A 14,420-nucleotide genomic window follows, 5' to 3' on the forward strand; every position below is an offset into this window, starting at 1 on the left:
CCTCTTGGAAGAATTCCATGGTTTAGGGTTCTGGAAAATATGGGGCTCTAAGAGAGTTGGTCAGTATTCAATCATCCTTCCTTCAAACTCAAGACCAGTGTATTCCCATGAGCAGCAAATCAGTCAAAGGGATCAGGAGACCTGCATGGATAAGCAGGGAGCTTTTAGTAAATCTCAAATGGAAGGAAGAAATTTATGGAATGTGGAAAAAGGCACAGACCAGATGGAGGACTATAGGAACATTGTCAGAATATGCATGGATGTAACAAGGAAGGTCGAGGCCCACCTAGATTTGAGTCTGGTAAGGGCCAGCAAAAACAGCAAGAAGGACTTCTGCAAGTACATCAGCAGCCAAAGGAAGAATAAGCAAAATGTAGGGTCACTGATAAATCAGATTGGTCTGCTGGTCTTGGAAGACTTAGAGAAGGTGGAATAACTGAATGCCTTCTTTGCCTCAGTCTTTACTGCTGAGGCCAGCCCTCAGATCTTGGAGATAAGGGATGCTGGAGAAAAGGAAGAGTTTTCTTTGTTGTAGGGGGTGCATTAGATATCACCTAGCAGACATAACATCCATAAATCCATGGGTCCTGACGAGAAGCACCCACACATGCTGAGATAGCCGGCAGATGTTGCAAAGTCACTCTTTGAAAAATTATGGGGAAAAGGAGAGATGGATGATGACTGATGACTGGAGGAGAGTCAGTGTTACTCCTGTATTCAAAAATGGGAAGAAAAAGGGCCCAGAAAACTACTGGCCCGTCAGCCTCACTTCCACTCCTCGAAAGGTGATGGAATAGATCATTCTGGAGATCATCACCACGTAAATAAAAGAAAAGAAGGTCATCAGGAGCAGTCAGCAAGGATTCCCCAAGGGGAGATCATGCTGACCAATCTGACAGTCTTCTATGATGGCAGAGCAGGACAGGTCAATGAGGGGAGAGCAGTGGATGTTGTCTGTCTTCACTTCAGCAAGGACTTGGACACTATTTCCCATAATATCCTCAAAAGTAAGCTCAGAAGATGTGGGTTAGATGAATGGACAATGAGGTGGATCAAGGACTGGCTGAATGGCAGAGCTCAGATAGTTGTGATCGGCTGAGGAGAATCCAGTCATATTCAAACTGTTCATAGACAACCTGAATTAAGGGATGGAATGCACCCTGAATAAGTTTGCTGGGGAGTGGGTGATACACCTGAAGGCCGGGCTGCCATTCAGCTTGGCCTCAAAAGGCTGGAGAACTGGGTGTAGACAATGAAGTTCAACAAAGGCAAATAGAGAGTTCTGCACCTGGGGAGGTATAACCCCAAGTACCAGTCACAGACTGGGGGCTGAACTGCTGGCAAGCACCTCTACAGAGAATGACCTGAGTCTTGGTGGATGACAAGTTTACTATTCGCCAGCAATGTGTCCCCGTGGCCAAGATGGTAAATTGTATCCCTAGGGCATACCATTCCTGAAAACCCAACACCAGTTCTTCAATCAGGAAGAGTGCAGCCAGACGGTTGAGGGAGATGATCTCTACTCAGCCTTAGTGAGACCACATCTGGAGTGCTGTTTTCAGTTCTGGTCTCCACAGATCATGAAAGACAAATATCTACAGATGGTCCAGCAGAAGCCACAGAGATGATGAAGGGACTGAAACATCTTTCTTAGGAGGTGAGAACATGGGACCTGGGCCTGTTTAGTCCAGAGAAATCTGAGAGGTGTTCTTGTCACATGTATATCTCAAAGGCAGGTGTCAAGAGGATGGTGCCAGACTCTTTTCAGTGGTAGCCAGTGACAAGACAAGGAGCAATGGCCATAAGCTAAAACACAAGTTCCACTTCAAAATAAGGAAGAACTTCTCTATGCTGAGGATGGCAGAGCACTGGAACAGGCTGCCCAGGGACACTGTGAAGTCTCCCTCTCTGGAGATACTCAAAATGCACTTGGATGTGTTTCTGCATCAACTGCTCTGTGTGACCCTGCCCTGGCAGGGGACTTGGACTGGAAAATCTCCAGATGTACCTTCTAACCTTAATGATTCTGTGATTTTGTGATTAAGAAATGAGTTAATATTTCAGAAATGGATATAACTGTAAGTTTTTTGGCTCCTCTCTCAAAGGAAGACACTGATGAGCTTGAGCATGTCGAGAGGAAGGCAACAGAGTCTCACAAGGAGTGGCTGAGTGAGCTGAGGTTGTTTAGCCTGCAATAAAGGAGGCTTATTGCTCTCTGCAAATGCCTGAAAGGAGAGTGTAGCTAGGCTGGGGCTTGGTCTGTTCTCAAAAATAACAAATGACAGGATGACAAGAAATGGTCTCAAATTGCACTGGAGGAAGTTCAGATTGGGTAAGAGGGAAAATTTCTTCCCCAGATGGGCTGTCAGACACTGAACCAGGCTGCCCAGGGAAGGGGTTGAGTCACCATCCCTGCAGGTATTTATGGTCTGTAGATGTGGTGGTGCTTGGGGGTATAGTTTAGTGTTGAATTTGGAAGTGTTGGGTAAGAGCTGGACTTCATGATCTTTGAGACCTTTTCCTACCCAAACAATTCTGTGAATTTGTCTTTTCCAACCTTAATGATTCTATGAATCTATTATTCTAAGTTTTGTACTTCTGAGATTCCAAGGTTTAGAGCCAAAGAAAGATCAAGGAAAAAAAATAGGGTTAAAATGCCCTTGTCACTAGTTTAATTTAAAATTCATGGACCACAAAATTTGAAATCTAGAGTAATTCTATTAATTTTGAGTATTTAAGTATTACTTAACATTCTAGTACCAAAACCAACTGCTGCAATAAAGGCACAGAAAATACGAATCTGATGCCACAATACAAAGACCCATTTTTTATTCCAGGGTTTTGAACTAGAAAACAGTATTTGATGATCCCAGATAAGTAGACAAACATGAAAAAGTATGACATATTTTACCTTATCTCAGTCCCACAGATACTTTCAGTTGACTTTTTTAGCTGACATTTCGGTTAAATGTAGCTTATTTCTGTTCTATTTGCCTTTAAAAAAGAGACCACTAAACTTCTATAAAGAAGTAATTCAGATATAAAATGTCAGTGGAAAATCTGCCAGCACATCATCATGCAAAATACCATAACCTAGATTCAGTTGTCAGTTCAAGAATGAAGAACATTTTTCATAAGGATGATATAGATAACACTACGGCTGAATAAATGGGAATTCTTGGACCACAAGCTGTATCAATAGAAGAAATGAATATATAAAAGATTAATGATGTTTGATTTGTTGGATCTCTTTGGGCCTCTTTGTGTGTAGGTCTCACTTTTTTCTTTGTGTTATGTAACTTATTTTTTAGCATTTCCCAAACATAGATCTCAATAAAGATGCAGTGGCTGTTTTAAAAATAACAGTCCAACCAAGAGATAAATAAAGCCCAAAATAAATATTTTCTACCTTCATGTATCATTGTTACTATCTAAACCATTTGACAGGAGTATAAATAAATCTCACCCATATGTCAAATATGGCCCTATCTGAATGACTGCAAATGAAAAACAAAGCAAAAAGAAAAAATGGAGAAAAGGCTGAAAAGGTTGAAAGATAAGGACAATAGGGGAACCATTACTGTTGTTTATTGCAGAATTAAGAAAAGAGGGGCAGCACAGATGACAGCTTTGAAATGGATTTAGATTCTCAAGAGTACTCCTTGAGATATGTCTCTGATCTCTGATCAGGGTTGAAAACACATTATTAGGGAGAGCTAAATGTAACAAAAAATAATTTTATCTGAATAAATCCAAGTCTGTTGCATGAACAAGGAAATAAAACTGGAATACAGACTGTTTCTCATAAAGTGCCAATTTTCTGTCTAGATAAAAATTCTATGACAATATATTGGGCTAATGAATATACTGTGTCAAGGTTCGGGGTGAGTCCTCTTCAGTTTATATTATACCATATTTGGATTTCTGCTTCATACTTCTAAATTCTGACTTTCTTGCTCCTTAAAGTTGGCATGCATAATGCAGACAGTGTTAAGCCACAGGAAGCCCAGGCTAATGAAAAATTAAAGGAAGTTTATACCAGGCACAGATTGTATCTGTTAGGAATAGCAAATTCAGTCATGCCTCAGAAAAAATTATCAATGGATTTGAATTTCAAATGGTGACACTAGGGATAGACAGCAACACAAAGATGTAGCCACTCCTTCTCTTCTCCAAATTCAAAACCACTGTGTGAGCAAAGAAATATACCTGTAAACCTGAATAAATCTTTTTAAGCATTGAGACATCTGTTGGGGAATGCTTGAGTTTTAAAGGTGTCACAGCTAGTGAAGACAAACAGAAAGTTGGCTGCTCAGAGAAAACGTGGTTATTACTTCGTACCCTGAATCACAAAGGTACAACGAAAGACTTTCCTGTTCTAGCTGTTCTTGCAGAAGCAGGGGAATGGGACATTTTACACCATCCCAAATAGGATAAATTGAAAACACTGCTTTCAGGCTTTTCCTGCACGCTAGAGACAGATTTCTGAATTAGACTTTATACCCGAAGTGTACTTACTTATTTGCAGACACACTCCTTGACCTTAGTTCAGATTTGGCCCAGTGAAGTAAAAATGGGCAGAGGCCAGGAACACTTTCTCCCACCTTTTATGGTCATAGAATCATAGAATTGTTCAAGTTGCAAAAGACCCTTAAGATCATTGAGTCCAACTGTAAATCTGGCACTGTCAAGTCCACTAGGATCAGGACAGCACAGTAAATTTTTCATCTCGTTACCTCATAGATAACCAGTAACCACTTTTTTTAGACCTTTTTTCCTAATTTTTCCAATTTTTAAAAAAGATTGCACACATCAACTGCAGCATGACAAACATGATCTTTGGTTTTGTGAAAGCTTGCAGACACACTGAGACCCCGAGGCTTCAGAAACAATAGGCTAGAAACCAACACTTGCTGAGAGCCACGCCAGCTGGCTGGTGAGCACACTGCCAGCCAGAGATGAGCCAAATGAGCCTTACTCATTGCCCATGGGAGTGTGTCCTGAACACCCACTACTACAGCAATCCCACAGCATCTGCAACTCATGGCCAACCCCCATCCTTCCACTTTCCAAGCAATAATTTTTTTCCTAATGGTAATGGTAGCATTTGCCCCTAGTTTTGCATGTAGTCAAAAAGTAATTATGTGTCGCTAATTAGACAGACATAAAGAACTTGAGTTTGTAATTTCATAGAAAAGTGACTCTCAGAAGTGCCAGTGAATTTTAGGTGCCAGGACTGTTTCAGAGAGCAAGAATCCAGCTCTTTTCCCAATCATTTGCTGAACAAAGAGGCTTTGAGAATAGATCACATGGATACAGTAAGGTCAAACTAGAGCTCATGCAAATGATGCTATTTCAATGCTGAACTTTCAAATCTCAGTCTACTGACATGCTTCTAATTAATACTGGAAACTAAATTTGTATGGATACAGCCATACAGTTTATTTAAATATATACTTTACATGGCTGCCAAATTAAATACGACAGCTTGTTTACTATGGATTCCTGCCCTATGGGAGCTTTCAGACAGAGCACATTAAGAGAGCAAAGTAACAAGTCATGAAACAAATGGTAAATTCTGGTATATTTGATGCTTATTATTTTGGTATGTAAAAAAAACAAGTTTTACAGAGTCATTTGCCATATTTTAGACACTACTATAAAAAAGTTAAGCAGGTAGATGGTGCAAAAAAATACAGTTATTCTAATAACTACTCTCTGTCTTACTAATGCCACTTGCTAATTAGCCACAGACAAGAACCTGGCATAAAGTTCAATTCAAATACTTTGTATGTGCACCTTAGGTTAACAATTTGTGTATTTTAAACACAGCACTATCTCCTTCCACTGTCTCCTTGATTTTTACTTTCCAAAAGTTGTAATTTAATTTCCCAAATCCATATTTAATTATTTTGTTAGGCAATTTACATTAAGTCTGAAGTAAAATAAATAAATGTTTTGCAAGAAAGCCTATAATAAAGAGTAAAGAGCAGCAGCACCAGGCTGCCTAGGGAAATCTAACAAGACAGTGAGACACTTTTAGTCTTCTAAGAATCTCTGCCAGCACGTAACAATGCATGGAAGACACTTTTCTAAACATACCTCTTGATCTGTGAAGATCTCAATGAAGTTCTGGAAAGAGAAGGATCCTGACTGAAGAATGAGTTCTCCTGTATTTTCAAAACACTGACCAGTTAGAACCAGGAGCTTATGTCTTGCAGCATCTGTGATCATTAAGCGCACCTAGAAGAAGAGAAATAGATCAATAATGTATGAGTGACCACATGTTTCAATAGTCCACTGAGAACACACTCTTTATCTCTCCTGATTTACCACCAGTCTCTGGAACAGAACTCCCAAAGCATTATGGAGTTATACTGCTGTTTACAAAAGACAATGAGAAAGGAGAAAACATGAAAAAAAAAGGAGGGGTAAAATGCAGTTAGAAAGAAGGTCTGAAATAAAAAACAAATTAATGACACGGAAAAAACAGCAAGAAGCATAACAGAATACAGCTTGAATGAAAAATCATTATTTTAACAACAAACTTATTCACAGTATAGTTCTTGGTATACTTTTATGGAATTGTATCAGAACAACCTTGGTAAACTACTCACAAGAACATGCTTGTTACTTTACTTGACCCTCAATTCAGCTACTAATTGTTCTTGCTTACCACTCCCAAGGGGGAGATTTATCTTCATGCTAAGAGAGAGCCATATATTCTATATTTAGGACAAACAAAACCTGTATAATATTCTATACTGTTGAGTAAATGCTTTGCAAATACTTCAAAAGTCTTACCAAACACTGAAATACCAACTCAGTCTACGGTAAGCTATGAATTTCAAGTGCACTAATTCCTCTATTAAGGAAGAATTAAATCAAACCTGAACAGTGATTTCAGAACTAGGCTATCCACATATTAAACTAATTGAGCAAATGAGCAGAGTCCATCTGGGACAACTCCACATGATAATGCACCAAGCTCCATCTCCATGGAGATGACACAATCAGCTCTCCTAGCAAGATATTCTTTCCAAGGTTTATATTGATTGTCAAACAATCAATTTTTCTAAATAACTCTTGTGAATGCCCAGAGGCTGAGCCAGGGAGGCTTAACCTGAATCTCTGCTGAACAACTCATGTTTCCAGTACAACAAGAAAACACACACTGGAGAGTATGCATCTCAAAAAAGATCCCAACTCTACCATATCTTCACTGTTATTTTATTAAAGAAATGACCCTGATACTGAGCAGTAAAAAGTTCCTTTAATTAAATATAGGACTAATGCCGGTCACTTATTGTACAAAATAATTATAAATTCAGAAATGTCATGCATGGATTTAGTGTGTCTATTTCTATTTCAGACAAAAATATAGATAAGTGCAAACATTTGTCTGATGTGCATTACTCAAATCTTCTCTGTTTTCACTCTATTAAAACTGTATCAGCGTTGGCTTCCTCTTCTTAGTTTTAATTTGTTGCTGCCAGCAGTGCTTATCAGTCTGACAACTTTTGTGTAAACTCATCAGGTTTTCCAGCAGTAAAACTACTTCCTAACTTGTGAATCACTGATATATGAATGTCATATAATTCCTTGCCCTTCAACTTATTTTATTAATTGACAATAAAGTACATTCTGCAGAGTTAGCAAACTATATCAAGAAAGTAAGTAAATAAATATTTGCAGATTACAGATCATAATGTATGCACATGGAAGACCGTAAGAGACACATAAATTCTGTCTCTGGGTATGAATAAGGTTTTCTTGAAGGATGACCAGAAATTTGTCTCCTGATTTCAAGACCATTTAATTCTAGAAGAAATACTGCAAGGTGATGATTCTATTCAGTTTAACTGCTGGTTGAAGTCCAAAACTTGTTGAAAGAAGTTCACAGCAAGATGCAGGCTTAGTCAAAATGGAGATTAAGATGGAGTGTGAACAGAGACCAGCACATCAGCAGATCAATGTTTTCCCATGATATGGTACATATGATATGGTATAGTCACAGAAAAATTAAAGCAATGGAGTGGGGACTTCCTAAAACGGTAGTAAATGTTCATTGGGTTTTCTTCAGGAAACAAGAATATCTCTCCCTTTGGGCCTCTTTCTTATGGGAGGTGTTTGGCATTTGACAGGATATGACAGGAGATTTGGACACCATCATGCGTGGAGTACCACCAGGTAAGGCTATTAACAGCCAGGTTACCAGGCATATTGTATTAGTTTCTTTTTTTTTTTTTTGTTTTTTTTTTTTTTTTTTTTTTTTTTTTGTTTTTGTTTTTGTGTGTTTTTTTTTTTTTTTTTTTTGTTGGCTTGTTTGGTTTGGTTTTCTTTTTTTATGCTATTGTCTTACTTTTGTTTCTTTTGTGTGTTTTGTTTGTGTGTTTTGTTTTTTTCTTGAGTGAATAGATTCCAGTTCCTCTTCTGGTGAAGTCACAGCTTCATGGTATATCTCTGTCTCCCTTAGATCCACCATAGAAATCTCTGATATATGAAATTAAGTTTTCTATTTGCCATAGCAAACAAAGAATGTCTACTCCAACCTCTGATTTAATTCTGACACCTCTTTTTGATTGTCTCTTTCTGAATTGTGTCTTGGCTGGTTTAGCCAGCCAAGTTAAATCTCATCTGTCTGACTGTGACCAGTTTGGCAGGATGAAAGCAAAGATCACCTCCCACAATCTTGTGAGATAAAATTTATAGTAACATAGCCAAACATCTTCCAGAGCCAACAGAGTAAGCCCAGGGTTCAGAAATCATTAATGGGTGTCTGATCATGTTCTCCCATGTAGCTATCCATCAAAGGAATAGCATTTCCTGGCTTTTGGCAGTTTTTCGTCTCTTCCACCCCTTCACACATGCACACACTTGATGTTTTTTTTACTCAGAATGAATGCATAGAGTTGCTATACTGCTTGTCCTTACTGAGCACCTCTAATGGCTTGTTAGAGATTTTCATGCACTGTATTTCAGTAAGTTCCCATTGACTAAGGTGGCTTTTAAAATTCTAAAGGTTCAGAAACCGTTTTTGTTTTGGAGTCCTTTCTTCTGTTTGTGTTCAACATCATTTAGCAATTGACAGCAAAATTGTTTTTTCACCAGTGACCACCAGCAGAAGTGCTTCATCTCCCAAAAGAAATTAGACTGTGCCAGTGCTTCCCAGCACAGACCAGCAATGCAATTAGGTCCCTATTATTTCAACCTTCTCACTAGCTAAATAAATCAATTTTGTCTTTGAGCTACACAATCAGTTCTTTGACTCTGCTGAGTTCATAAGGAATTGGCAGCCCTCTTAAGGGCACTCTCTAGGGTTCACTAATCATGTCACATGCTTTTTGAAGGATAGCTAGATCAACCTAGAGCCACCACCACAGAGCTGGTAATTCTCTGACCCAAATTTGTCCCTGGGCACCTTCAGACACTTTTTTCATATGCAAAATAGGCATCTAGAGCTACCAAACAATGGCAAAGTAAAAAAAATCTCAACCATAGCTGCCTCCACTCCATCAAGAAGATAATATGAGGCATTATGAGAAAAGAAATGCTGGGATCAGAGGTATGTTTCTGTCCCATGCTTCTGAGAATTTGTTAGGAGTCTGGGAAACAAGGTAAAAGATCGAGGGATGGGTGACATTTTTCATTGTTTTTATTCCAAATAAACATTCACAGTCAGGACCTGCTCTCACTGTCTGCTAAAATATTGAAAAATAGAATGTGAGGTTGTCAGCCTCTAAGGTGGCAGGCAGTGACTGATGCTCCATAATCACCTCAATTACATCTGCCTCAGTGCCCTCATTATGTCCACTTTGTGGAGTTTTCATGACATGTTCAACACAGTATTTCTTACCTCAGTACTAACTGCTTCATCTGAGGGATTGATGAGGACTACAGTTTCTAAGACATCACTTCTGTGGTGAAGAATCTTCTGACCTGCAAGTGCAGAGAGGAAAAAAGAAAAATTAAATTCAACTGTTGCTGTATACGCCAGGACTTTCCATGAGTTTGCTGAATATCTCACTGTGTGAGAGCTCTCTGGCTGACCTGTCTGAAGGTGTACCCATACCACACCTTGCTCTCACAGAGCTGGTGCAGATAAGGGAGTGACCATCATCAGCTGGGCATCTGGCCCTGACAAACCATGTGAAAACTAGAACCTATCTCCCAAAATGCTCCCTTCAGCCTTCCACTGGTATTGATTAACACTGGGATACTGCAAAAAGTTCCCTATGGGGATGGGTAGATATTTGCCCTGCTGCTCTGCTTTATCTCACTCCTGCTTACAAAAGCTGTAGCAAGCAATGTCATGCAACAAGAGTGACAGGGCATACAATTAACATCTAGATCCTGAATTAGTAAAGTCTGGGCAAGTTTGAAGCATCCTCACAGCCTACTGGCTTTCATACTTAGTCTGTCTCTGTATTTAATAGTGATATTCATCTGACTGGGAGTGGATGCCAGAAAAACAAAATAGGATTGTTGATTTTTCCCCCCTCTTATGTTAATTGGCAAGTTCTTATCAGGGTCTCTTTCTGTGAGAATTAATTAGCACTGGATTGTCATTCAGAAATTCAGACTGGTAATTAGTCCAAAAAACCAGAAGAGCTGTCCCTTCTGAGCAAACTGCTTGGCTCAGTATTAATCAATTAAAATAATTAATTATGCCTAAAAGGGAGTATGGGACACAGACCTATTTGCCAACTTAGAAAACCTCCCCTGTAAAGAGACATAAATTAACAAGGCTGAGGACAGTTAGGCTGAAAGGAGCTCCACATGCCTGAGAGCATCGTGCGAGATAAAGGGCAGTCAGCCATTCCCACAGTGTCCCTGGCTGGGGCAGGCTTGGAGCTGTCCTACCTGCCCCAGGGATGTCCTCTTCTCTCCTCACTGACCTGCATGCACCAATCCTGCCTTCTTCCTCCTCCTTGCCCCCTGAGCTCCCACTGCGCTGCATCTGTCATTGTTGCTCTGGGGAATCTCTACATTTATAAGCGTGTGAGCTTACAACCAAATAACAGAAAGTGACGGAGAAGGAAAATAGTGTTCTCAAGTAAAATGTGAGATAGGGTTGTAATCTATTCTCTTGTGGGTGACAGTGCATAGAAACTTAGGAATAAATATCTACTTAGTTTGAAGAAACCTAGTTTTCTTAACATATATTCTTTCTGCTATAGTTCCTTGAAAGAAGGATACAAATTATGTATTATAAAAGAGGAAGAGGGCAGGTCTCACTCCCTCTGCAACACCCAATTCTGATATTACCCTTTGCAATTCAATTTATTTTGAAAGTTTTGCTTCCTTGCCTATCAGAAATACACATATAAAGCTACAGTCAATAAAACATCCAGATGGTTTTGTTACAGCAGACGCTTTCAGAAGATGTTCTGTGCTCTGATATTTTAGTTGTTTGTCAGTTTTCCCTTAAATTAAGATATTAGGCGGAGTTTATTGAATCTTACCATTAAGGAAACAAAAGGAACCCTTTAGCAGACGCTGAAATTTCTTGCTTAATAGCTCGTGACACTGAGCACATACTTTGCTTCAGGCTAGACTAAGCCTCATGAACACTTTAACACATGAACACACTAAACACAGGTAGAAAAAAAAAATCCACATGCTTAGTTAGACAAAAATGCACAGCTTTAATTGGGCTCAAAGGACATACTTTGGACTTAACTGAAGCTGCTCCAAGCTGTGTGTCTGTGTAGCTGGGAAGCATTTTACCTGAGGAGTCACAGCTCCTGCTGACCAGCGCTAGTGGTTACTTACATCCTACCAGACACCCTGCTCCAGTGTTCGTGTGGGCTCACAAGCCTTGAGACTGACCTCCAGAGGCAGGCAAGGTGCAGGGTGCCCACTCAGAGATGCATGTGTGACTGTTTCCCTCTTCAACTCCTCGGGATAAACAGGTTACTGATTACCATACAGGGTGGGGACCCCGCTGGCAGGGTGTGAGTCACTATGAGGGCTCCCATCCCAGGAACACCTGGGAAGTTTGCAGCTACTTGCTGATGTCAGTAACATGGTCCCATGTCACTGCTTGATAAATAGGAAATACTTGGAAAAACTATTTGCAATTTTGTAAGAGTAATGCAGGCTTGCTGCCCAGATTGATATCCTGAGATGTTCAGCTGGAATTAAGGAAAGTCTCCCATGGGAATCGTTTTATCACACCAAAGTTAATTAGAACAGTGTGGGAGCAGAGAGCAGCAACAACGTCTCATAAACTGGTAAGAGAATGTGACGTACCAAATTACAGATGGGAGTGGGAGAACTTGAGACTTGTGTACATCTGAGGTTGCTTTAGTGGATTTTTGTAGCCTGTCTCTACACATGACAGATCATTTCTGTGATTTGACAGAGGAAGAAAGGAAGAAACTTCCACACTGCATGGAAGTGGTTGGGTAGATAGATTTTACCTGCTTATAGTTTCTAGTAAGCAAGTCAAAGCCCCTTTTAAATACTTTAATATATAAATATTATTTGTGTTTGGAAGAAATCCAAGTATCTGCCTATCTTTTGACTTAATTAATTAAAGCTTCAAATTAAATACTGATATGAGCAAAGAGTCTGGCAGCTGTTTGATTCAGAACAAGATCAGAGAGAATTAAACAGCATGTGAAAATTGCTTAAAATTTCACTCATCAATCCAGTTTCTTCGCCCATAGGATCCTAATGCCCCCATACTCATCCAAGTATCAATGACATTTATTGTGTGATTATTGAGATGGAGATGGTGTTAGCCACATTTCCTAGAAAAGTGACAAAACTGTTTTCTTAACCTACCCAGTAAATTTTTTCAGTCCAAACAAGCAGCTTGAACATGGGTGACACTTTTAATAGTGACTGTGTTAAATTTGTGCAAAAACAGACTGCAAATGAATGGCAAGGGAAAGAAATCAAGTCCTCATTTAGGTTTTGTTTAACCAAGAGTCACTACTGACACACTTTTTCCTGGGCATGCCTGGGCAACCCAGCCCATGGGTGCACCCGCTGTAACAGGCTACTCCATAGAGGGGCTTCCACCAGCTTCTGCTGTTGCTCCAGGAGAACATTCACTTGCTCCCTATCAATACAATTCCTGCACAAAGTAAACACAGACGAAGCAGGCAAATCCTTCCTGTGGTAATTCTTGGCAGAAAGGGTGAAAGGAGGATTTTTTCTGGAAGTGTGCCTTCTCCCTGAAGATGGTAACTGACACCTGATCTGGCATTCAAACACGTATCTCTGGCAACTTTAAACATCTTTCATTTTTCATTGTAAGAACTCCAAGGTCTCATTTCAGCACCAGGAGACATGCCTGTGGCTGTGTTACGTCAGCCACCATGCTGGGTGGTACTGACAGATGGCACAGCTTGCAAGGCTGGCCAGTGGAACCTCCCACTGCAGCTTGAAACCTGCAGTGCTCTGCACTTGTAAGTACTTTCAATGCCCAGGTCCCCCCAGCTGCCCCTGGTCTTGTGGAGGAATTTCCAGACACTGAGGGGAGAAATCCTCCAAAATGAACCATAAAACATCCATCCCTAAAATTCTAAAGGAAGCTTAGCCTCTTGAAAGACAGTATTGGAACGTGTCAGCCACTGTGCTGGGAAGCAATAACTGATGTTCAAGAATCATCTCAACTACAATCGGTTTCAGATTTACCATGTCTTATGAAGGTTATTGGAAGTTTATCATATCCCTTGCACAGTAATCTAATAACTCATACATTTTAAGTAACTTCAAACTGCTCACTATTTCATCTGCTATTTCTAGTGTCCACTTCAAATTTGTCTTCCAAAACCAGATATATTAATTTTGGGCTCTTTGTGGCTGTTCTGTATTATCAACAGAGTACTCTGAGTCTGGACGACTGGTCATCTGATGGTTGCAAAAAGGTACAATTCACATGACAAGCATCTGATTGTTCTACTAACTGAATAAATCTATTTTTCCTTGTTTTCAGTGAGAAGATCAATGGGTATAAATGGTCAAATAATACTGTAATTTTGACCAGCCCCAAATATCCTGTCTGCTTGGAGGCACTACATAGCAACAACAATTTCAGACCATAGAGAAAGGAACAAGATACTCTTTTATAGCAGACTATTGATTATCTGAAGAAATCTTGCATAAATGATATGGAGCACTCTATCCTCTTTACCTTTGTTGTTGAGAAAGGGATACCAAAGCATGCTAAGCATCCTGCTGAACTAAATTGCAAGCTGGAGAAATAGGTAAGTGTCCAGCACTGAGCAAGATAGTGATTTTACAGAGTCACCAGAGCAAATTCTGATGCTGTAAAACTCTGGAGTTCTGTATTTGCAAGAAGAAAATTATTTGCAGACCTGATGAAGAATGAGCTGTCTAATATCCAGGCACTGGACTGCAACAACAGGACTTCAGAAAGCTCCTTCCAGGAAAGGTCTGAAATC

General features: G+C 39.8%; 1 protein-coding gene across 1 annotated transcript in view; it reads right to left on the reverse strand.

Annotated features, from left to right (window-relative positions):
- The window catches only part of MAP1B (microtubule associated protein 1B), a 72,227-nt gene that overhangs the window by 15,970 nt on the left and 41,837 nt on the right, over positions 1-14,420 (reverse strand). Inside the window, exons 3-4 of the mRNA XM_021531757.3 lie at positions 9,857-9,939; positions 6,103-6,243 (exon numbers count right to left, since the gene is read on the reverse strand). Of these exons, the coding sequence (XP_021387432.2) occupies positions 6,103-6,243; positions 9,857-9,939 (224 nt within the window). The remainder of the gene's footprint in view (positions 1-6,102; positions 6,244-9,856; positions 9,940-14,420) is intronic.

The sequence above is a fragment of the Lonchura striata genome, chromosome Z (genome assembly GCF_046129695.1).
Source record: "Lonchura striata isolate bLonStr1 chromosome Z, bLonStr1.mat, whole genome shotgun sequence".
Classification (NCBI taxonomy): Eukaryota; Metazoa; Chordata; class Aves; order Passeriformes; family Estrildidae; genus Lonchura; species Lonchura striata.